At 42.3% G+C, this 24,507-nt stretch overlaps 1 protein-coding gene across 2 annotated transcripts in view; it reads left to right on the top strand.

Annotated features, from left to right (window-relative positions):
• The first annotated feature begins 1,099 nt into the window (after positions 1-1,099).
• Positions 1,100-24,507, top strand: part of LOC112227914 (protein disulfide-isomerase TMX3-like) — a 66,596-nt gene continuing 43,188 nt past the window's right edge. Inside the window, exons 1-9 of one of the 2 annotated variants that reach the window (XM_024392913.2) lie at positions 1,100-1,205; positions 1,501-1,552; positions 5,032-5,071; positions 7,943-8,066; positions 12,411-12,456; positions 16,443-16,523; positions 17,674-17,773; positions 18,465-18,542; positions 18,995-19,061. In XM_024392913.2, the coding sequence (XP_024248681.1) occupies positions 1,154-1,205; positions 1,501-1,552; positions 5,032-5,071; positions 7,943-8,066; positions 12,411-12,456; positions 16,443-16,523; positions 17,674-17,773; positions 18,465-18,542; positions 18,995-19,061 (640 nt within the window). In that variant the 5' untranslated portion in view covers positions 1,100-1,153. Of the gene's footprint in view, positions 1,206-1,361; positions 1,396-1,500; positions 1,553-5,031; positions 5,072-7,942; positions 8,067-12,410; positions 12,457-16,442; positions 16,524-17,673; positions 17,774-18,464; positions 18,543-18,994; positions 19,062-24,507 lie in introns of those variants that run through there. The other variant, XM_042308518.1, reaches the window with a different exon arrangement.

Consider the following 24,507-nt stretch of genomic DNA (forward strand, 5'->3'; position numbering starts at 1 on the left):
GGCTCTCTAAGGTCAGGGCATGACAGACTCCAACTTAAGTGTATGTAAACTTCTGACTTCAACTGTATATGTTTTACATTGTTTGCAAACTGATATGTGACATGCATTAATGCCAAAATAACATGCCAAACAGGCAAGCCCCCCCCAAAAAAAAATATTTTAAAAAAATTATATATACATATAGAGAGAGATTTTCTTTTTTTTAATAACTTTATTTTCATTTTTATGTGGGGCTTAAAACAGGCCCTGAATGACGGGTTTCCACTGTCAATAGCTCTTACGAGTTTATAAATTACAGTGCATGGAGAATGCTGTTATTTCTCCTAAAAATAATGAAGTAGATGCTTCTTCCATTTGGAACCGGCAGGTTCACTCGACTTTATTCATGGTGATGGAATTATGAGTGAATTCAAGGTCAGAATAAGGTGTGTCTGTAGACACCTCTACCACAACTTAATTTCTTAGATCTCCACCCCCAACGAATAGCGGGAGAACAGAATTCCATTCTCATGCTTAAACTGAAGGTCAGAATAGGCACAGAGAGAAAAGTGCATAAGAAGGGAATTACATTCAATTTACAGGGCTTAACTCAGGTCGGAATCGGCCCCATAAGGCATTGGCCTGCTACAGCCTCTGGAATGCCCTCCCAGACCACCTGAAGGAAACTCTGGGCTCCTTTAAAATGGGTCGAAAGACCTTTCTCTTTAAGAAGGCTTTGTGTTGATAGCTGTGCTCCTTGGTGTCCTTGCCCCATAGCGTCAGCTGTATTCTTTGTGTCAGTTGCAGTGTCTAGTTATGTCCATTTTTTTCTATTTGGTTTTTATTTTTATTTCATACACTTATTATTCTTTATGAGGAAAAGCACTTTACAAATGCAATAAATTATTATTTATTATTGGTTAAACGGAATCAATTGTAGGCTACAGTTAATTTAACAGCAGGAAAATAAATATGCCAAAGAAAGAGATTGTCTGTAAATGTAATTATGATTAACCCTGAAAGACTACATGGGCCTTAAGTTATTATTATAAAAGTAATATTATTTATGCATTTCTGATGCCTGCAACCTTGTGATGCTTCCGATTTAATGCAGCGTAATCACAGCGCATGCTCAGACAGACGGAAAATACTGCTTGTATTTATTTCCTGCTTGATGTTTCCTTTCGGAGCAATGGCAAAAGTGAAAGCCACCTTGGTTTGTGCAGGTACTTACACTTTCTAACCGTTTCTGTTTTGTTAATAAATGCGTTATTCGTTGCATTACCTTGACAACTTGTCCGATTTTTTTTTGCTTGGGTGGAATTGTGGTGCAAAATGCACGGACAGTAACAGTAACGTAGCTAGCTAAGGGCGCGAGCTATTCTAGCTGATGCATCATGAGGTTGCAAGCCGTAGGTAACGTTAGCAGCATATCTCAAATTGCAGAAGCATTCGTGTAACTGTGTTGCTTAATTGTTAACGTGATGATTTTCACATTATCTGTTCATTTTGCTTTTGTAGGGCTTTTTCTATGTTCAACGGTGCTTGCAATTGTCGAAGAACTCGATGACACGTAAGTGATGCTCTAATGTATTTCGCTTGTGGAATCTTCCTGTCTTTTTTTTTAACGTCAATCCCTAGTATGTATGCGAATGTTGTCACCTGACGACCATGTTGGTTAATGTAATAGACTCAATGAATAACTATTCTATGGTAAAATAACTTAAGCTATTCCAATCTCAAACCAGTCACTCCCCCTGTACACAGAAACGTATGTTAATATTGTTTGTAAACAAAATTGTAGACTTCTAAGATGGACTCAGTGTACCCATCACCAAGGGCATAACTTTTGTGTTGTTATGTTGGGGGGGGATACATCCCAAACTTCTGATAATTTGGTCAATATATCCCAACCACAACTGATATACCAATCATTTTGGTATTACTTTAAACTGTTGGTCTACCTTTTGTTATGCAATCTGGTTTCCGAGCTGGTCATGGGTGCACCTCAGCCACGCTCAAGGTCCTAAACGATATCATAACCGCCATCGATAAGAGAAAATACTTTGTAGCTGTATTCATCGACCTGGCCCAGGCTTTCGACTCTCAATCACCACATTCTTATCGGCAGACTCAAAAGCCTAGGTTCCTCAAATGACTGCCTCGCCTGTTCACCAACTACTTCTCAAACAGAGTTCAGTGTGTCAAATCGGAGAGCCTGTAGTCTGGACCTCTGGCAGTCTCTATGGGGGTGCCACAGGGTTCAATCCTCGGGCCGACTCTTTTCTCTGTATACATCAATGATATCACTCTTGCTGCTGGTGATTCTCTGATCCACCTCTATGCAGACGACACCATTCTGTATACTTCTGGCCCTTCTTTGGGCACTGTGTTAACTAACCTCCAGATGAGCTTCAATGCCATACAACTCTCCTTCCATTGCCTCCAACTGCTCTTAAATGCAAGTAAAACGAAATGCATGCTCTTCAACCGATCGCTGCCCACACCTGCCCTCCCGTCCAGCATCACTACTCTGGACCGTTCTGACTTAGAATATGTGGACAACTACAAATACCTAGGTGTATGGTTAGACTGTAAACTGACCTTCCAGACTCACATTAAGCATCTCCAATCCAAAATGAAATCTATTTCACAACAAAGCATCCTTCACTCATGCTGCCAAACATACCCTTGTAAAACTGACTATCCTACCGATCCTTGACTTCGGTGATGTCATTTACAAAATAGTCTCCAACACTACACAGCAAATTGGATGCAGTCTATCACAGTGCCATCTGTTTTGTCACCAAAGCCCCATATACTACCCACCACTGCGACCAGTATTCTCTCGTTGGATGACCCTCGCTTCATATTCGTCACCAAACCCACTGGCTCCAGGTCATCTATAAGTCTTTGCTAGGTAAAGCCCCACCTTATCTCAGCTCACTGGTCACCATAGCAGCACCCACCCGTAGCATGCGCCACAACAGGTATATTTCACTGGTCACCCACAAAGCCAATTCCTCCTTTGGCCACCTTTCCTTCCAGTTCTCTGCTGCCGATGACTGGAACGAACTGCAAAAATCACTGAAGCTGGATACTCATATCTCCCTCACTAGCTTTAAGCACCAGCTGTCAGAGCAGCTCACAGATCACTGCACCGGTACATAGCCCATATGTAAATAGCCCGTCCAACTACCTCATCCCCATACTGTTATTTATTTTTCTCCTTTGCACCCCAGTATCTTTACTTTCACACTCGTCTTCTGCATATCTATCACGCCAGTGTTTAATTGCTATATTGTAATTATTTTGCCACTATGGCCTATTTAAATAAAGGTGAAAAAAATAAAAATAAGTTCAGAAAGTAACCATGCTTGGCAAATTATTTGGTAGAAGGACTGTGAGAAAGTCAGTTCTGGGTTGCGTTCAGTTAGATTGAACGTTTGCTACATTGTTTAACGGATGGTGTTGTTTGGTAGGTGTGGCAGGGTGTGGCTTGAAACAGTGAGTGACATATTTGAAGGCCAGCGGTGAATTTTGAACCCACAACCCCTGCCTGTTTTTTAAACTAGTTGTTCAGAACAACGTTGCCTTTTATTTCTGTACTGAATGCAGCCCTGGTGACTTTTCTACTCCAAAATTAATTAAAGTAATATGATGGTGACACCATTGAAATATAATTGAAATATAATTTTACAATCCAAAATTGAGCCTAACAACATTCTGGTCCAACAAGACCTGTAGCCAAACTGATGCATCATAGTGGCTATAAATAAATAAATAGACTGAAGCATGGGGTTGCCCATCTGTTTTTGTGCTAATCATTGACTAGATCAGTGCTTCCTAAACGTTTTCTGTCATGGCCCTGTTTGCTCATGGGGGAACATCATATGCCCCTTAACCTCCCCACAAAATTATAGGATAAGAATACTTGTTAGTCATCAAGAAACCGTACATACAAACACCAGTAACTGGTTTCCCTTCCATATTGAAATCAAGAAGAGAAAATGACAAATAAACCAGCTTACTGCTGTGCAATGTCATATGTATCCTTATTAAAAATATAAAGTTGTTTCTGGAAGTACTCATAGGGTGGCTATTAGGTTGCATAAACATGATGAATGCTTTCCTCCCTGAATTTTGGCCTTCAAAATTGTTTTCTAGGTTGCTGCTGCTGGCCATAGTATGTGAGACAGGCATGCTGCCTCTGACTGGGGAGAGAAACAGGCTTGCCTACTGCCAGAGGTTCAGAGAAATAGCCCTTCTCTAATTATGTAGCCTACTAGAAACAAGTTGTTTCAAGTTTATAATACTACCAAAGTTGTTTGAATTCACAAAATTGAGCCCAATACAACCGTTACCAATTATCACTCATTTTGAGAAAATCTTGTTACTTTGCAATAGAAACTTAAATGTAAAATGTTTTATTTTTCTGTAGAATTCTTATTTGTGCTTATGAATTTACCATGTTAAATGTGACTGTCTTTATTTGTTACAAGTCAGCTCACAAAATTAAGGGTTTGTTAAGAGGAGAGAGCGAAAGAGCGGAGCTTTTGCTCCGTTCTTACAAGCCCAAAGCATATTTGGCGGCTGGGGGATCCAATCATAACATTAGGAATTGAGTAGTAGTGTAAAGCCACAGAAAGCCAGTAACTACGGTGGGAAAATCATTTCCAATTCAACCCCTGCAAGTTAAGGGCCTGCTCATTACATCCTTGTTGCAGTATGTCTTGTTCATTTTACTTGTCTATAATGCCTCGTTCACATCATACTGGAAATTCAAATGTCTGACTTGCTTACTCGTTGGAGAAAGATACGTTTCCCACTAGGGAAACATCAGAATCAACCAATAGGAAACTAAACGCAAATCATTTTTGCTTATTTTAACTCAGAGGTCCCGAGTTTCCGACGTGGCGTGATTTTCAATGTTTCATACTGGGTATTGCGAAGTTTCATGGTTCGAATAAGTCACTTTTAATAGCTTTGGTACTGGTTAAAATATAAAGCCAAAATGTTATGAATTCTGACTATAATTTTGTTCTTCCTCAGATTTAAAGACACCAGAGTAGATGATGTCTGGCTGGTGGACGTGAGTCTTGTTTGCTTTGCATCGCACACACTGCAATCATACTGACGTGACGAGGCTGAATGAGCCCATTCAGCACTGCTTTAGACCCTCGTCCCGACACCAGTGTCCAGCTCATCCCTTACGGAAGTGGCAGTGGGGGAGGGAAGGGGGAGGTGTGTCTACTGTGTGTGTTTTAGTCAATGAGAAGTCATGCATGGCGGGCGGCGGGCCTGGCCTGGGGGCTCTGAGGGGGTTTATGCCAGAGCCCAGGGTTCATGTCTGGGGCCTGAGCAAATCCAGCTGGCACCCAAAGCTGGCACCCCCTGTCCAGACCAGTCTGACCGCTTGAGGAGAAATGATTGGAGTGACGGCAGTCGTACTATATACACTGACGTGGATCACTATAGGCAGGCGCAGACACAGCCGGAAACACAGTCTTGTAGACTGGTACACAGAACAGGGCTGTGCATTGACTATCAGGCAAAAAAAATGCTTAGGTGGAAATGCCAATCCCAATACCAAGTATAGCATTGCCACAAAGATGGGAGATTTTTATTGAAATGTTGTAATTCAACTTTTTTGCTGGTGGTGTGTTCAGGGTTGTCATTTCAAGTAAACCCAGGGTATAGCAAAGTGACAGGGTGGGGTTGAAGCTCTTTAAGGCCTACTGCATTTCTACACAGTAAAAAAAAAAACTTAAATGTTATTTGGAGAACAGGTCCCATGAGCGCCAACATGTTAAGTTTACAGGAGCATATATAATGTGGTGTCAAATGAAAGCTAAGTCTATATTTTGGGGGAATTAAGGCATAGATATGTTTTTCAACCATTTTTCCATCCCAAAAATTTGGAATAAACAGGCTTTGATTTCTGATCACACAGATGAAAAAAAGTCTTTAAAAAAACATCTAGAAAAAGTCTTAAAAGGTATTAGAAATGCATCAAAACACAATGTTGAAGAAAAGGCCCCTGCCAACTAATATCAAAATGTATATTTACTTTTGCAGAAATAATTTGCCTTCTGTGAGTTTAAGAAATATTACCTCATGTTTCTGTTACCACAAACCCACATATCTTTTTAAAATATTTTCTAATTTCTCTCCCTCATGAGGAGGGAGGATTATGAAAGAAGTAACAAGTAAAGGTAGACCTACAAATAAGTTAGGGTTTTTACTGATAACTATTTTGTTTATGAATCATGAAATTATTACAATGCGTCACTCTGTTACCAAATTGGTACCAGTGACCAAAAACTCTAACGAAATGACTGCAATTGAATTGGGAAATCATAGTAGTCACAAACCACAGGTACAGTAGAGAACACATGGGAAGAGTGCAGTATAATGCAATATACTGTACTGTACTGAACTATACTCTACTTTTTTTACTGTACTCTACTATGCTCTACTGTACAGAACTGTATTGTACTGAACATTACTGTGGTGTCAACTTGTGGAACATAGAAGTTTATGATTGGTACAGATTTGGTCTGGACCAAACAAATTTGATCTTGTTTGGGAGCTGAGCTCATTAGAATAATAGCCAGTGTGTAGATTAATATGCAAATGAGTGCTATAATTTATTTCTAGCTTTGTGTACCTTTTCAGGATACATCACCTTAAAGACGATGACTGTATAGTACAGATCCCATGATGTCATTATGTTACCATTGTTCTGTTATGTTACCGAGTGTTAGTCTAGTTCAATAACCAAAATATATATTTTTCAAACTCAAGGTGTCATCCTAGCTGATACCATATTCTTTCTGCAGACATGTTTGATTTTTAATTCGGAGTAGATATTTACGTGGTCACACAAATCTGAGGGAGATTTTCGTCTGTTAAACTTTGTATCTGCACTGTTCCTCAGGTACATGTGTTTTCGTAAACATGTCAGTGGGAATTGTTAAAAGTAGACTTCTGCATACACTGTAGGTGTATGATTTGTTAAACTTAGCAATCAATGTTATTTTTTTTGGCATACAATTTTTAAGTGAGTCTGCATCACATTGTTACCGTGGAATTGCCAACAGCAAAATTGACTTTCAGTCCCTCCAGGATTTTCCAATAAATTTATTTTGCAAAATCAAAAGTTACCTGCATATTATGTAAATTTGTCCAATCACTGCAATATGTCTGGATAAAACAGTCAAATCATTGCAAAATTATTGCATAGAACTGACCGATCACAGCAGTGCCAAAAGAGGGCGCACAATTTCAACCAATCTCTGCACATTTACCACATATGGTTCAATCAAGCCACACATCAGCAAACTTTTTCCTTTGTCAGCGTATTTCTGAGACAAATTGGACAAAATCATTGCCTATTGCCATGCAAAATGTCAGAATTGACAAAGTAAAATTACGCTTTTTTGCCCGCAGATATCACAAAAAATCCCTGTGAAATCTTGGAGGGACACTATTTATCACCTTGGTTGGTGTAGCTTCATTCACCTCAAACACATGTCAATCACTAGCTCAGCATCGGGATTAAAAACTAGTTTTGTTTCATGTCAAGTCAAACTGCAGTTTAGCCTACCTAGCGTCCTAGCTGTCGACAGCCATCTTCCACCTCCGCACTGTTTTGAGAGAAAAGTCTCGCTGTTCATCTGCCCGCTCCGACGGTGTCCTCGTGGTCCTAAAGTCAGCCCGCTAATACCGCTAAACTGCATTTGTCTTTTAATTGGATTTGGAATGATTTTAGCAGCCTATTTTAAATTGTTGTGGTTGAGCTAGGATATGACGACTGCCATACCCAGTTGATGTCCCTGAGTGTGTTGTCGCCATGCGTGTTATTTCTGAACAGTGTGTGTATTTGTGTTCATAGTTTTAGAGCTAGGCCTATTTCATCATTTTTACAGTGGCTGACAGTGTTGTGTTGGGCCTTTTGCAGTTTTATGCACCATGGTGTGGCTACTGTAAAAAACTGGAGCCCGTTTGGTATGACGTCGGCGCCGAGTTGAAAAGCTCTGGATCGCCTGTGCGAGTGGGCAAGATGGACGGCACTGCATATTCTGGTGAGTCTCTGTTGCAGTGACCATGTCAATGGCTTCTCTACATATTCTTGATTGCCTGTAGTCTTGACTACCGACATTATTTTGTCAATGTAAGTACATTTGAACGGCTTTAAGTTTTAGACCAAAATAACAGTATGCATCTATGGTTTAACATGCAGTCTATCGGGTTGACACCACAGCTATCTATAGTTCAGACAGGAAACGCCACGTATTCGTTTAAACATTTATTAGAAAAAGATTACAGTACATGCATACGTTAGTCTTGGCATTAGGCTCTGCTCCTTCGGGGTAGCTCACTGCCAGAGTGCATTATGTTAAGATAATATTATTATTATTACATGCAGTGAGCAAAACAAAAGCGGTGCTCAAACAGGTGGAGGCTGGTGTGGGGTGGGAAAGCAGAAAACTGACATGCATGACGGGTAACACATTACACCAATGGCATGTCACCAGAACCCCAGCGCATAGCTTGCGTGTGGCAGCCATCAGAGAATGTGTGTGCAGAACCTGTTTGACTGAATAGGCCACCATATTAAGGTAGTGATGAATCTAATTTGTGCAATATCAGCTGATGCCAATACTTGGGTTTCTTGTCTGAGCAATTATGATTATGATAATTTAAAAAAATCAAATACACATGGCCAAAAGTATGTGGACACCCCTTCAAAATAGTGGATTCTGCTATTTCAGCCAAACCCGTTGCTGACTGGTGTATAAGATCGAGCACACATGCAATGCCATGCTATCTCCATACGCTAACATTGGCAGTAGAATGGGCCGTACTGAAGAGCTCAGTGACTTTCAATGTGGGACCGTCATAGGATGCCACCTGTCCAACAAGTCCGCTAGAGCTGCCCCGGTCAACTGTAAGTGCTGTTATTGTGAAGTGGAAACATCTAGGAGCAACAACGGTTCAGCCGCGAAGTTGTAGGTCACACAAGCTCACAGAACAGGATCATCGTGTGCTATAGCGCGTAAGAACATCTGTCCTTGGTTGCAACACTCACTACTGAGTTCAAAACTGTCTCTGGAAGCAACGTCCGCACAGGAACTGTTCGTCGGGAGCTTCATGAAATGGGCTTCCATGGCTGAGCAGCCGTACACAAGCCTAAGATCAACATACACAATGCCAAGCGTCGGCTGGAGTGGTGTAATGATCGCCGCCATTGGACTGGACCCCCTCTTTTACGCTGCTGCTATTCTCTGTGTATCATCTATGCATAGTCACTTTTTAAATATACCTACATGTACATATTAGCCCGACTAACTGGTGCCCCCGCACATTGACTCTGTACCGGTACCACCTGTGTATAGCCCCACTACTGTTATTTTCACTCATTTAAAAACCTTTTTTTACTACTTATCTGTTGTATACCTAATACCTATTTTGTTTACTTAAAAATGTCACTGTTAGGGCTTGTAAGTAAGCACGTGACAATCTTTGATTTGAGTAGTGGAAACGCGTTCTCTGGAGTAATGAATCACGCTTCACCGTCTGTGATCACGGCTGTCAAACAGACTAATCTGGGTTTGGCGGATGCCAGGAGAAAGCTACCTGCCCGAATGCATAATGCCAACTGTACAGCCTGGTGGAGGAGGAATAATGGTCCGGGGCTGTTTTTCATGGTTCGGACTAGGCCCCTTAGTTCCATTGAAGGGAAGTCTTAATGTTATACAATGACATTCTAGATGATTCTGTGCTTCCAACTTTGTGGCAACAGTTTGGGGAAGGCCCTTTCCTGTTTCAGCCTGACAATGCCTCTGTGCACAAAGCGAGGTCGAGATTGGTTTGGAAGAACTTGACTGGCTTGCACAGAGCCCTGACCTCAACGCCATTGAACATCTTTGGGATGAATTGGAACACTGACTGCGAGGCCTAATCGCCCAACATCAGTGCCCCGACCTCATTAATGCTCCCTACAGCAATGTTCCAGCATCAAGTAGAAAGTCTTCCCAGAAGAGTGGAGGCTGTTATAGCAGCAAAGGAGGGACCAGCTCCATATTAATGCCCATGATTTTGGAATGAGATGTTCGAGCAGTTATCCACATACTTTTGGCCTTGTGGTGTAAATATCTTCCATCTAATTGAGCATACAAAATGGCACCCTATTCCGTGTATAATGCACTGCTAGGGCCGTTAGGGCTCTGAGCAAAAGTAGTCCACTCTATAGGGTGCAATTTGGGATGCACAGAGAAGTTAACAACTTCCCCTATGTTTTACTGTGCCTCGAAACTGCCATTCTGTTATCGGTTTCACCTGGCTGTTAAAGATGCTCTATTCCTATTGCCAAGACCTAAGTCTGACTTCATTACTTAGGATCTCTTTTTCTCATGTTATTGACCCCTAGCCTCTCACTCTGGCTAATCACGCATAAACCAGATTAAAATTCCACGGACAGATTACATGACTGTCTGTCGCTGACTTTACTCGCAGTCCAAGATTAGGCTAACTAAGAGGCTACTAAAACCTCATCAACAGGTGACGACAGCTTTCAGGTATTAGGGAAAGTGCATTCTGAGGACAGAGCTGGTCCTAAAAATGTAGTCCAAGACAATTAACTGTGGATTATGGTTACTGTAGTTCTAATGGAATTTCTATTCCTTATTGTCCCATTCTGTAGTATATATATATATATATATATATAGTGCCTTGCGAAAGTATTTGGCCCCCTTGAACTTTGCGACCTTTTGCCACATTTCAGGCTTCAAACATAAAGATATAAAACTGTATTTTTTTGTGAAGAATCAACAACAAGTGGGACACAATCATGAAGTGGAACGACATTTATTGGATATTTAAAACTTTTTTAACAAATCAAAAACTGAAAAATTGGGCGTGCAAAATTATTCAGCCCCTTTACTTTCAGTGCAGAAAACTCTCTCCAGAAGTTCAGTGAGGATCTCTCAATGATCCAATGTTGACCTAAATGACTAATGATGATAAATACAATCCACCTGTGTGTAATCAAGTCTCCGTATAAATGCACCTGCACTGTGATAGTCTCAGAGGTCCGTTAAAAGCGCAGAGAGCATCATGAAGAACAAGGAACACACCAGGCAGGTCCGAGATACTGTTGTGAAGAAGTTTAAAGCCGGATTTGGATACAAAAAGATTTCCCAAGCTTTAAACATCCCAAGGAGCACTGTGCAAGCGATAATATTGAAATGGAAGAAGTATCAGACCACTGCAAATCTACCAAGACCTGGCCGTCCCTCTAAACTTTCAGCTCATACAAGGAGAAGACTAATCAGAGATGCAGCCAAGAGGCCCATGATCACTCTGGATGAACTGCAGAGATCTACAGCTGAGGTGGGAGACTCTGTCCATAGGACAACAATCAGTCGTATATTGCACAAATCTGGCCTTTATGGAAGATTGGCAAGAAGAAAGCCATTTCTTAAAGATATCCATAAAAAGTGTTGTTTAAAGTTTGCCACAAGCCACCTGGGAGACACACCAAACATGTGGAAGATGGTGCTCTGGTCAGATGAAACCAAAATTGAACTTTTTGGCAACAATGCAAAACGTTATGTTTGGCGTAAAAGCAACACAGCTCATCACCCTGAACACACCATCCCCACTGTCAAACATGGTGGTGGCAGCATCATGGTTTGGGCCTGCTTTTCTTCAGCAGGGACAGGGAAGATGGTTAAAATTGATGGGAAGATGGATGGAGCCAAATACAGGACCATTCTGGAAGAATGGAGTCTGCAAAAGACCTGAGACTGGGACGGAGATTTGTCTTCCAACAAGACAATGATCCAAAACATAAAGCAAAATCTACAATGGAATGGTTCAAAAATAAACATATCCAGGTGTTAGAATGGCCAAGTCAAAGTCCAGACCTGAATCCAATCGAGAATCTGTGGAAAGAACTGAAAACTGCTGTTCACAAATGCTCTCCATCCAACCTCACTGAGCTCGAGCTGTTTTGCAAGGAGGAATGGGAAAAAATTTCAGTCTCTCGATGTGCAAAACTGATAGAGATATACCCCAAGCGACTTACAGCTGTAATCGCAGCAAAAGGTGGCACTACAAAGTATTAACTTAAGGGGGCTGAATAATTTTGCACGCCCAATTTTTCAGTTTTTGATTTGTTAAAAAAGTTTGAAATATCCAATAAATGTCGTTCCACTTCATGATTGTGTCCCACTTGTTGTTGATTCTTCACAAAAAAATACAGTTTTATATCTTTGTTTGAAGCCTGAAATGTGGCAAAAGGTCGCAATGTTCAAGGGGGCCGAATACTTTCGCAAGGCACTGTATATATATAAAATAAGTAGTTGAGGAAATGGATTGACACATGCTTCAGTTTTGTTTAAATATTGTCACTTTCCATTCAGGCATGTCCTCAGAATTTGGAGTACGAGGATACCCCACAATCAAATTGTAAGTATGAGCACATATGAAGATGATATACACTGATCATTGTCGTTTGTTAGAAGTTTACATAACGAGCAATGCTTTATCCAATATTTTCTTTCACAATGATCATGTCTTTACTGAACTGAGTTGTCCATTGTGACTTGACGCCCCTGGGGCTAGCCAATGGGGGATTTAAGGTGTTGTTGCCGCCTACCCTGAGGGCAATACATGGCCTAATGAGGTATTGTATCATTAAGATATGATGATTTGATCATCTATTTAGGTAATCCAAGGTGCCAGTCAAATAGTGCAGTGGAGCAGAATGTGTGTGTACAGTGCATTTGGAAGGTATTCAGAACTTTTGACTTTTTCCACATTTTGTTACGTTACAGCCTTATTCTAAAATGAATTCAATTGTTTGTTTTTTTCCATCAATCTACACACCCCATAATGACAGCAAAAACAGGTTTTTAGATTTTCTTTTTTACAGCTTCGAGTCACCTGTATTTGGGGAGTTTTTCCCATTCTTCCCTGCAGATCCTCTCTAGCTCTGTTAGGTTGGATGGGGTGGTTGTGCTGTTGGAAGGTGAACCTTCGCCCCAGTCTGAGGTCCTGAGTGCTCTGGAGCAGGGATCTCGAGGATCTCTCTGTACTTTGCTCAGTTCATCTTTCCCTGAATCCTGACTAGTCTCCCAGTCCCTGCCACTGAAAAATATCCCCATAGTATGATGCTGCCACCACCATGCTTCACCGTAGGGATGGTGCCAGGTTTCTTCCAGACGTGACGCTGGGCATTCAGGCCAAAGAGTTCAATCTTGGTTTCATCAGACCAGAGAATCTTGTTTCTCTTGGTCTCTTGAGTCCTTTAGGTGCCTTTTTGCAAACTCCAAGTGGGCTGTCATATGCCTTTTACTGAGGAGTGGCTTCCGCCTGGCCACTCTACCATAAAGGCCTGATTGATGGAGAGATGGTTGTCCTTCTGGGAGGTTCTCCCATTTCCACCCTGACCAAGGCCCTTGTCCCCCGATTGCTCAGTTTGGCCGGGCAGCCAGCTCTAGGAGGAGTCTTGGTGGTTAAAAACTTATTCCATTTAAGAATGATGGAGTTCCCTGTGTTCTTGGGGACCTTCGCTTTGTTATTATGGGGTATTGTGTTTAGATTGAGGAAAATATTTTATTTAATCCGTTTTAGAATAAGGCTGTAATGTAACAAAATGTGAAAAAAAAGGAAGGGGTCTGAATACATTCCGAATGCACTGTATATAGAACAAAAATATAAACACAACAGGTTAAGTTGTAATATTTTTGATTGTGAAGATATTTCACAGCTATTTAGATGACAATGTTTCTCTATGCTATACTTGCTTGTTTTGTCACAAACTGAAATCCCTCAGTTTGACACAACTTTTGTCCCTCAGTCAAGTATTGCATTTCAAGCATAGCTTGAACTACAAAGACCAGGGCGCTTTTTGAAAGCCTCATAAAGAAGGGCAGTGATTGGTAGATGGATAACAATAAAAAATCAGACATGGAGTGTATTTTTTTAAGCATGGTCAAGTTAAATAGGCTGTGGACTATGTATTAAACCAAGACACATGAAAGGTACAGTTATCCCTCTGAACTGAGCTGCAGGACAGGAATGAAGCTGCTCAGGAATGTCACCATGAGGCCATTGGTGATTTTAAAACAGCTACAGTGTTCAATGGCTGTGATTGATTGGAGAAAACAACTGGGGATGGCTCAATAACATTGGTAACTCTTTACTTCACACCCAGTGTCATAACACGGTCATAATCATTTCATAATATTATAACCGTCATGACCCATATATTTACAGGTTGTGACATATATTGTGTTGTTTTATGGCTGGTTATGACACCTACATGTGTCAAAACTCACATTTATTCAAATCTTTTTGTTGTTGTTGTAATGTATTATTTATTGTCAGGTTTTGTTCATCATATTTTTAAAATACACTTTATGACACTGTCAAGAAGCATCATAATAATATAAACCAGATAGGCCTATTACATGCATGCCCATATCAGTCATTAGTCAAAAAGAGGGTGTCTTTTTCCCCTGCTCCTGTAAAGTCTGCTCCTTCATTCATCCCAGTCGTCAGCAACAGAGAATTGGAATAGGTGCATGTGTGACAATTTTGTGTGAAATTACAATCATTTAATATGCTCAATTTCAAATATGGGCACTTTTGTGTAACAAATATACTGTTGACACGTTGCCTATGGTGTAATCTGGAATGTTATGCTTTGTGGGGTAGGTTTTGTGGGTTTTAACACTCTTATGTAGGTGTCGTAACCAGCCATAAAATAACACAATAGAAGTCACGACAGGTCTAAATATGTGTCATGACAGTATGATGACAAGTTATGTCAGCTGTTATGAAATGTCTTGCCGTGTCATAATGTGTTATGATGCTGGGTGTCAAGTAAAGTGTTACCACAACATTGTAGTGACTCCACAATGACCTAAATTGAATTTTTTTAGGATAAAAAGAAACTGGATGGAGCTAAGCACAGGCAAAATTCTACAGGAAAACCTGCTTCAGTCTGCTTACACCAGAGGCTGGTAGAGGAGTTCACCTTTTAGCAGGACAATAACCTAAATCCCAAAGTTGCTTACCAGGAAGACTGTGAATGTTCCTGAGTGGCCAAGTTACAGTTTTGACTTAAACCTGCTTGAAAATATAACGCTAAGACTTGAAAATTGCTAGAGCTTGAAGAAAAAAAGGATGGGCAAATATTGCACAATTTGAAGACCTTCCCAAGAAGACAGCTGTAATCAATGCCAAAGATGTTTCTAACATATTGACTCAGGGAGCTGAATATTTGCGCAAAGACCATATTTTAGTGATACCATTTTATTCACACAGCGTTTTTTAATATATATTTTTTAGATTGCTGACAATTAAATACATTTTAATCCCACTTTAACACAAAATGTGAAGACATCTAAGGGGTCTGAACACTTTGGCAAGATGCTGTAAATCCCTGAGGAAGTAGAAGCTGTAGCCTCTTCAGACAACAACACAGTATAATCTTTTATTAAATTATTTGAGGCTTCTGTAGGACACTTAGGTTCTGTTTGAGCAAACATGATAACTCTGTTAGATGATCACAGTGGGGGCAATCATCACATTAAACCAAGCGAGTGATGAACTATTCTCAGGGGACTACACTAGGTAGCTTCCCCCGGAGAGAAATATAGATACAGACCTGAGACTCCATCTCTCCCGGAGTTCATTAGAATAGATCCAAATAGCCTTGTGTACTGGCGTGTCCCTAGCAAACACTCCTGGATGTATTTGTCAGGTCTTTTGGGGTCTGATCCTGGTAGTGTTGTGGTTGATGCAACTCTATAATGAAAGAGAAGAGGGCCCTTGTTTTCTCTCCTGTACTGCTATTGGAAATTGGATGACGCTTATCCAAAACCCTGATTAAATAGAGAGATTCTGGGGCTGAACGTGTCAAGTATCTCTGAGTGGGAGTGCTGATCTTGGATCAGGTATACCCCTGCCCATGTAATGTAATTAGTTGTGATCTAAAGGCAAACCTGATCCGAAATCAGCACTCCTACTCTGAGACGCTTGATACATACAGCCCTGACCTCTGGGTAAAGGGATCACTTTGACCCATGGACCTGCCTCTGGATTGGAATCCAATTTTGGTTTGAGTCATTTTGGATTTGACTCACACTTGCTGGAGAAGTGTAATCTCTTTTAGCTTTGGCATTGTTATCATGCCTTTTCACAGCACTACAAAGAGCAACCCCAGAGTGGGTTGTCAGAATGCACACATACAAGCACTAGATACCGAGCATAACAATTAAAGGGCCAAATGAAAGGCTTTTATCTTGTTTTTCTCTCATGCAAATGTACCATTCTGTCCATTTCTCCTCACAAAAGGACTGGCATAAAGAAGGAAATTCACAGTCTTTTTCTTGGTGTTATTCAATCTCTTTCTCACCGCCACACTCACTCTCCTCCTTTCTCAGGCTAAAGGGTGATCTTGCCTATAATTACAAGGGGCCAAGGACAAAGGATGACATCGTAGAATTCGCCAACAGGGTAGCAGGGTAAGTCGTAGGACTCTTACCATATGCGCTGTTGCTTCAACATCTCTTATGGGTGATATAAATGAGTACATAATCCCTTATGTAAGTCGATATGAATAGATATGATCAGACAAAAATTACTATACATGCCCTGAATACTGTGGTCTTCTAAACAGGACATTATGCTGTATGGGCTACACATTACGCTGTATGGGAACTCTATACAACAAATGTCTCCCCCTTAGAATGCAGTGAATTTCCAGGGAACAGTGGTCTAGGGCACTGCATCACAGTGCTAGCTGTGCCACCAGAGACTCTGGGTTCGCACCCAGGCTCTGTTGCAGCCGGCCACGACCTGGAGGTCCATGGGGCGACGCACAATTGGCCTAGCGTCGTCCGGGTTAGGGAGGGTTTGGCCGGGTAGGGATATTCTTGTCTCATCGTGCACTAGCGACTCCTGTGGCAGGCCGGGTGCAGTGCATGCTAACCACCGTGCCTGGTGCACAGTGTTTCCTCCGACACATTGGTGCGGCTGGCTTCCGGGTTGGATGCGCGCTGTGTTAAGAAGCAGTGCGGCTTGGTTGGGTTGTGTTTCGGAGGACACATGGCTTTCAACCTTTGTCTCTCCCGACTGAGTTGTAGCGATGAGACAAGATAGTAACTACTAACAATTGGATGGGGAGAAAAAGGGGGTGACATTTTTTTTTAAAGAGAATTTTTTTTTTTTTTAAAGAATGCAGTGAATTTCCACCCTAGCCCTTTAAAGTCTCTTCAAATGCCAGTCAATAGTTTAGCCTGAGGGGATTTCTCTCTCTCGGGAAAATCCAAACGAGACCCATGATGACTGATCAGTTGGAATGGTGGGTCAAAGACCTGGCTGGGTTTTCACCTCTGACTGCATGCTTCTGCGATGTTCACTAGATGGCACCAGAACCATACACATTAAACTAGAGTTCAACTAGAAAAGAAACATGGCCGTGTTCAGTAGGCAGTCCGTAGCAATAAATAAATTAGTGTTCTAATATGAGATGTTCAGGTTAGTTCCTCTCTGTTTCACTTTGTTTGTAAACGTTTTCTCAACTTCAGGCAATTTTAACTAATGGCAAACACATTATCTTATAATCCAAACTATAGTGTTTCTGTTTGTGTGCATGTCTTCTGTCCTCTTCAGGCCGGCAGTCCGAGCACTTCCAAGCAAGCAGATGTTTGACCATATGATGAAGAGACATGACGTGCTCTTTGTATACTTCGGCGGGGAGTCTCCTCTCAAGGTAGGGGCTCTGGAAGTTTCTCTGGTCCAGACAGAGCATAACCTCCAAGTGTGGAGTGAGAGTGTTAACAATATGTAGCAATATAATATGTGCAAAGTTGTTTTGACCCAATACCTTCAGACATTTTGAGTGAAAAATATAAAAATCAACAAACATTTATGTTAAGTAATTCGGTGCATGAAATCATAGTAGGATTCATATTCTCCCAGTGTGATCATGGGAATTTGTTAACGATACATTTATTCCAGTCAGTTCAAGTAGGTTATTTGCCATTCAGAGGTGTAAAAAGAAATTGGAATTCTTGGTTGGAGCTCTCACATAGTACACATTATATAGTAAGACGATCCATACTACATTGGCGTATTGGTTAGCTACCATCCTGATTTAACTGTGCTTTCTGAGTAATTCGATATGCATTCCCCCCCATATGTTTATCACTTCTCTGTGGGTCTGAAATGTTATCTTAACATCCAATCAATGCCACTGAAAGCTGTCATGGCATTTAGCTAGAATTTATTGATTGGATCATAAAGCTTCTGCCCACACCGCTGCTGCCAAGCGCTCTCAGAGTGAGGAAAAGCCCATTTATACAACGTGCTAGACGACCTTGATAAATGTCCCAAACCAAGTTAACACAGAGGGCAATTCTCAGGGAAGAAGAAGCTTGCAACCTGTGTTTTCTCGTTTGCAGGAGAAGTATATCGACATGGCTGCGGAGCTGATTGTGTATACATACTTCTTCTCTGCGTCTGAAGACGTCTTACCAGAGGTAATGGCCTTGAGAATGTGGCATGTCCCCTGGCTCTTCAGCTAGGTTGTTTCCCCACATCAAATTTCAGAGAGGAGAACTTATCAACGGCGCATTTGAAAGTTTCATTCTCATCACTTTTCTAATGAGGGATTTCTTGTGATTTTGATCATTGTTTTAGTCGTATAGCTAGCTAGTCGAACACAAGGCAGCACTCACAAGTGAAAGTCCAGGAGTGCTGCTGTGACATTCTCCATGCAGTATGATATGGTAAATGCCATAGGGATAGTGAAGCCTGCGAGTATGCTGCTTTTGCAGGTTTATTTGGCATGAGGTCCACAGTTTGCTAGGATGGCTTGCCGCCAATAGGACTGCTGTCTCGTATGGTTCAGGTGCCCATAAATTAAGAAAGTAAGGGATGATTTATGGAATTCGCTTTGAATTATGTGTTTTTATGTGTTTTCACCATCCAGTCAGTGACTTTGCCAGAGCTTCCATCGGTCGTAGTCTTCAAGGACGGGGCCTACTTTACCTATGATGGTAAGTATCTGGTCGGGGCTACAGGGCTAGTGTGGTGGGTGATACGCTTGAGTAATATTTTGTTTGCGCTTTCCAAATAGTTTCTAATTTTCAGTTTTAACTGCCTATGGCTTGTCATAAAATGTTCTCTTGGAGTAACTATGTGTGATATCGGCCTTTGAGGACCATATTTTCCCTAGAAAGGAGGTCAGTCTAATTTGGGCAAGGCAAGGGTGCCATTTTCTCCTTTGTTCCCCCCCTCTCCTCCTCCTCTCCTCCCCCTCTACTAGCCTTGTTTGCTCAGGCTTTGTTTCTGCAGTCTTAAACCAGTGTGTCTGTTCTTTCATCTTTCATCCGGCTTCACCACACTGCCTTTTGAAGTGGTGACTCCTCCATTATAAAGCGGTTCGGCTCTTCCCACTATCGCCTCTGTGGTCAGGCCAGTGATGTCGTGGTGGTGGCTTTCTCTGGGCAGACACAGAGCAGGGGAGGGATGGATGGATGGGTGGATGGTGGATATAACTGAGTGGGCGTGGGATGGTGGGAGACCACAGTGCAGTCCAGAGGAACCAGGGTGGGCTGGGCTTCCATCTGGGACTGACTGACTGACTCGGCCATGCCTGAGTCAGAGCTGCCCAGTAAAGTCAGGTTGGAAAGAATGATATGCTATAGCCACCAATACAGTTCAGAGCCCCCTCAGCGTATGAGCACCAGCTCGCCACATTCTTGCATCACTTCCTCTATACCGCCACCGAGCGTTTCGGGAGGGAGGCGAAAACGGAAGGGCAGCGCATCCAGGCACAGGCCGACAACAAAGGGGCCCCAGTAGTGTATGTTGTGGAGGTTAGGCGCTCTGTGAAGGGCCCGCAGAACAAAATCCATCCCCTGGTTTGGCTCTGGTCCAGCCTGGCACTGGATGTCTGTCTGTTCCACCTGGCTGTTCCAAAATGGGGGCTTCCGGTACCAGAAGTCCAGCAGGAGGCGGTCTCCACAGCGGACGGTCACCACGAAAATACCACACTCCAGCGAGTCCTCTAGGACCCTGATAACGAGGATGTTCTGTATGGCTTGCATCGCCATGGTTACTGCCGGAGATAAGCTAGGGAAATCAGAGCCGGAGCAACAAGATATGACAGATGATTGGCTTTTTTCTGAACATGCATCTCACTCCACTGGAAAACATAAGTGGTTCTGGGATAGATAACATATTTTTATTACTTAAGTTAAAAAAATATATATATTTTACATTCTACACTTCATCTTTAGACATTTGGAAACAGAGGGGGTAGACAGGCAAGTGGGAGAACAGTAGAATTGTATCCCTGTCTCCGGTGGGGAACCGTTACTCTGATACTGAGAGTGTTACTGCAAGACCACAGGCTCTGCACAATGAAAAGGATTTTGAAGGCTGTTACTTCAAGATCAACAGTAGCACATAATCCAACAGTAAAATTGCAATGGTAAAATCTCATTTTGATTGGTAAACACATCTCATAGTGCTTCTAAGAGAAATGCTCTAGTCGGTATAATGACCTAAAAGCCTTTCCAATAATACCTTGTATTTAGTCGGTGTGATGCATATTTTACCTGAATCCTCCTCAGCATGGTCCCTGGTTTGGGAGTCCTGCCATTGGTGCTCTGCTCTGGGCTGTGCTCTGCCTAATAGGCGAGTTCCTCTAATGTAGCAGAGCAGCCACTGAAATTATGTTCACATTCTCTCTGGTGCTCTATGACACATTTTTACTGCATGTGTTGGGCTACTTTCCAAATGGCACCCTATTATAAATGTAGTGCATAGGGCTCTGGTCAAAACTAGTGCACTATATAGGGAATAGGGTACATTTTGGGACATACACACAATATCTCCCCTCCACCACATATGCAAGTTACTATCATCGCCAGACGGTCAGAATTTGCATTGAACATAGGGACATTTACATGCAATCAGCTCATTCAAATATGAGACTAGTACGTCACCATTTACTGTATATTCTAGTTGTGTTATGAATAGCTGTGGGGTTTAGCTTGGACACGTATATTGGCTTGCTTTTGTGATAATTCCAGTGTCTATTTGTACATGTATAGTGTTTTGTGTTAATTCCTGTTTGTACACTCATTGCCAGAATTTGAAATGGTCAACAACAGAACACCCCTTCAGTATTCCCACACCTCAGTTTTAGTGTTGTCCAAATACGGCAGCCCCACTTTGTGTAAACACTATTTGACGTAATGCCATAAAGCTCTGATCGGCTTGCTGCACAGAACAAACAACCTAGCAGTCCATTTTGGAGCATGAACGCTCCCACAGAATACAAGTAATAATAATTATTTTCATTTTACAGAATAATCTGTGCATAAAATAAAAATGGGAAAAAATTTACACTAGACATTGCAACTGACACAAAGAACACAGCTGACGCTACAATGACACCAAGGAGCATAGCTATCGACCAAGCCGTCCTAAAGAGAAAGGTTCCATAAGGAGCAGAGCTTGGTCCTGGGGGCTTGGCAGGCTATCACTTGACCCGAGGGTGGGGTTAATGGGGGAGAGCAGTTTGTTAAGATAAGGAGGCCATAAATACATTGCCATAAATACACAGGACAGTCAGAAGGAGGGTTTTAATTTCAATCTGAAATGAGACTGGGAGCCAGTGCAGAGATGCCAGTATGGGGGTGATGTGATGGTGTTTCCGCACTCTCATCAGGATCCTGGCAGTGTTGTTCTGGATGTTTTGGAGCTTCTGGAGACTCCCGCCAGGGATCCCGATGAGTGCGTTGCAATAGTCCAGCCTTGAAGAGATAAAGGCATGGTTGAGCTTCTCTGCATCAGACAGAGTGTGGATGGGATGGAGTTTGGCAATGTTCTTGAGGTGATAGAATTAGGCTTTACACAGTTGTTTGATGTGGTTGTCAAAGGTCAGTGAGGAATCAAGCTTTACACACAGATTGGAGGTGTGTTATTGGCGAGTTACCTGGTAGGGGTTGCTGTTCAGTTGCTTCATCCATCCCTTTATCTCAAAGCAGGTGTTCAGGCGGCACATGCATCATAGGGACTTGGGGCAGTTTTTACTGACAGCTGGGCAGTGGTGTAAAAATATTTTAAAGTGCTACTGAAATCTTTTTCTTCTTTAAAGAAAAATCTGTACTTTACTATTTTTTGACAACTTTTACTCCACATCATTCCTAAAGAAAATAATGTACTTTTTACTTGACACCCAAAAGTACTTGTTTCATTTTTAATGCTTAGCAGGACAAGAAAATGGCCCCATTCACGCACTTATCAAGAGAACATCCCAGTTCATTATGTCTTGAGTGTTGGAGTGTGGCCGTGGCTATCCGTAAATTCTAAAAGCACGAAAATCTTTCCATCTGGTTTGCTTAATATAAGGAATTTGAAATTATTTTATACTTTTACTTTTGATATTTAAGTATATTTTAGCAATTACATTTACTTTTGATACTTAAGTATATTTAAAATTAAAGACTTTTACTCAAGTAGTATTTTACTGGGTGACTTATCTTTACTTTTATGCAAGTATGAGAATTGGCTACTTTTTCCACCACTGCAGCTAGGTGTCATCAGCATAGCAGTGGAATGAGATTCCATGCAGGGTAATGAAATGACCGAGGGGGATTGGTCCAAGAACCGATCCTTGTGGGACACCGCACAGTTGGTGTGGTGGGTCCGGGACCTGGACCCACCTAGCGACACATACTCAATCCTGTCTGGGTGGAACTAGCTCAGAGCTGGTGGTCCAGATATTCCGATGGTGTCCCGGAGGCATTCCAGGAGGGTGGGGTGGTCGACAGCGTCAAACGCTGCTCTCAAGTCCAGGAGGATCAGGAGACGCGGAGTGCCTGCGTCAGCTGCCATCAGCAGGTTGTTGGTGACCCTGAGTAGGGCTGTTTCAGTACTGTGGTGTTGGCTGGAAACCTGACTGGAACTTCTCAAACAGGATATTCTGATTGAGATGGTCCTGGAGCTGTACAGACACCACTTTTTCCAACACCTTGGAGAGAAAGGGGAGGTTGGGTATTGGCCTGTAATTGGTTAGCACTTCTGGGTCTAGGGTGGGCTTCTTCAGAAGACCGCTGATGACAGTGGTCTTAAATGCAGGTGGGACACTGCCAGATTGGAGGGAGTGGTTAACAATCTGGGTTATCAGTGCAGGGATGCATGGTTTGAGCAGGGCTTTTGGAATAGGATCCAAGGTACAGGAGTAGGTTTTCATTAATACCTCCCTGGGTAAATGAAACAGGAGAGGGGCTGAGGTGGCGTTCGTGGAGGGTCGTGGGAGGGAGGAGATGGAGTAGTAGAGCAGGAGATGAAAGATTTGATGTTGCTAACCTTTGTTTAAAAAAAAAAAGTAAATGAAGCTGTTACACTGCTCTTCTGCTGCCTCCATCTGGGACTGGGTTTTCAAAAGATGGTTAATGGTGGGAAACCGGTGCTTTGAGTTTCCAGGATTTTCTATTGATGAGGTTGGAGTAGAATATTGACCGCCCCTCTTTCATGGCCTTGGAATAAGCTGTATGGTGCTCTTGAAAGGCCCATTTGTGGACAATAAAGTCTAAATTTCTGAGATGCGGTTCCATGATGCGACCAGTGGATTTAGTTTTTCTCAGTTCTGGAGTAAACCAGGGAGCTAAGCGAGCGAATGCGATGTCTAATGTTTTTATGGAGGTCAAGCACACTGCTCAGGGATTGGTTGTAAACCTCCACAGTTTCATTCACTGACGAAAAAGCTGGAGGAGACAGGTTTAAGATGTCCTCTGACAAGCTGGCTGGGTCGATGTTTTTCCAGTTCTGGAAACGCATGCTTGGACTTGGTTAAAGGGGAAGGGATGTCAAGTCCAGTGCGACAACCTTGTGGTCAGACACACTAAGGTCATATACCTGCATGTCGTTGATTGGGGCAGAGTCCGTGATGACCAAGTCAAGTGTCCCCACAGGTGTGCGTGGTGGCATCAACAAGTAGCTTCAGGTCAACTCAGAAACTCAGCAGTAGTGACATGAGGGAGAGTCAACGTGGATATTGAAGTCTCCTAGAATCACAATGTTGGCTGAGGTGGAGTAGAGCGTTTGGATTTTACAGCGAGACATACAAAAGAGCACAGTTCAGGCAGGTGGGACCTTTTCAGTTCAACTTGGCATATGATGGCCATGCCAGTGCTGAGGAAGGTGGGCATGCCTTATTTATGGCTGAGTAGACCCCAGGCTGATGCCAGGTTTCAGTTAGGCACATGTCAAGCTCCTTGTCTACTACGTGGTTGTGCAGCAGGAGGGATTTATTAGTGAGAGACTAGACAATAAATAGTTCCATTCTGATAGGCAAGGGAGCTGTAGATGGAACAGGAGCTGCATGAAGTGTCTGAAGAGGTACTGAAATCCACTCTGCGTTTTTAGATTTGCCTTGTGGGTCTCGCGGTGTTTCCAACTGCCTGAGGAGCAGCCCGCAGAGACGTG

Source organism: Oncorhynchus tshawytscha, linkage group LG29 (assembly GCF_018296145.1).
Source record: "Oncorhynchus tshawytscha isolate Ot180627B linkage group LG29, Otsh_v2.0, whole genome shotgun sequence".
In the NCBI taxonomy this organism is placed as follows: domain Eukaryota; kingdom Metazoa; phylum Chordata; class Actinopteri; order Salmoniformes; family Salmonidae; genus Oncorhynchus; species Oncorhynchus tshawytscha.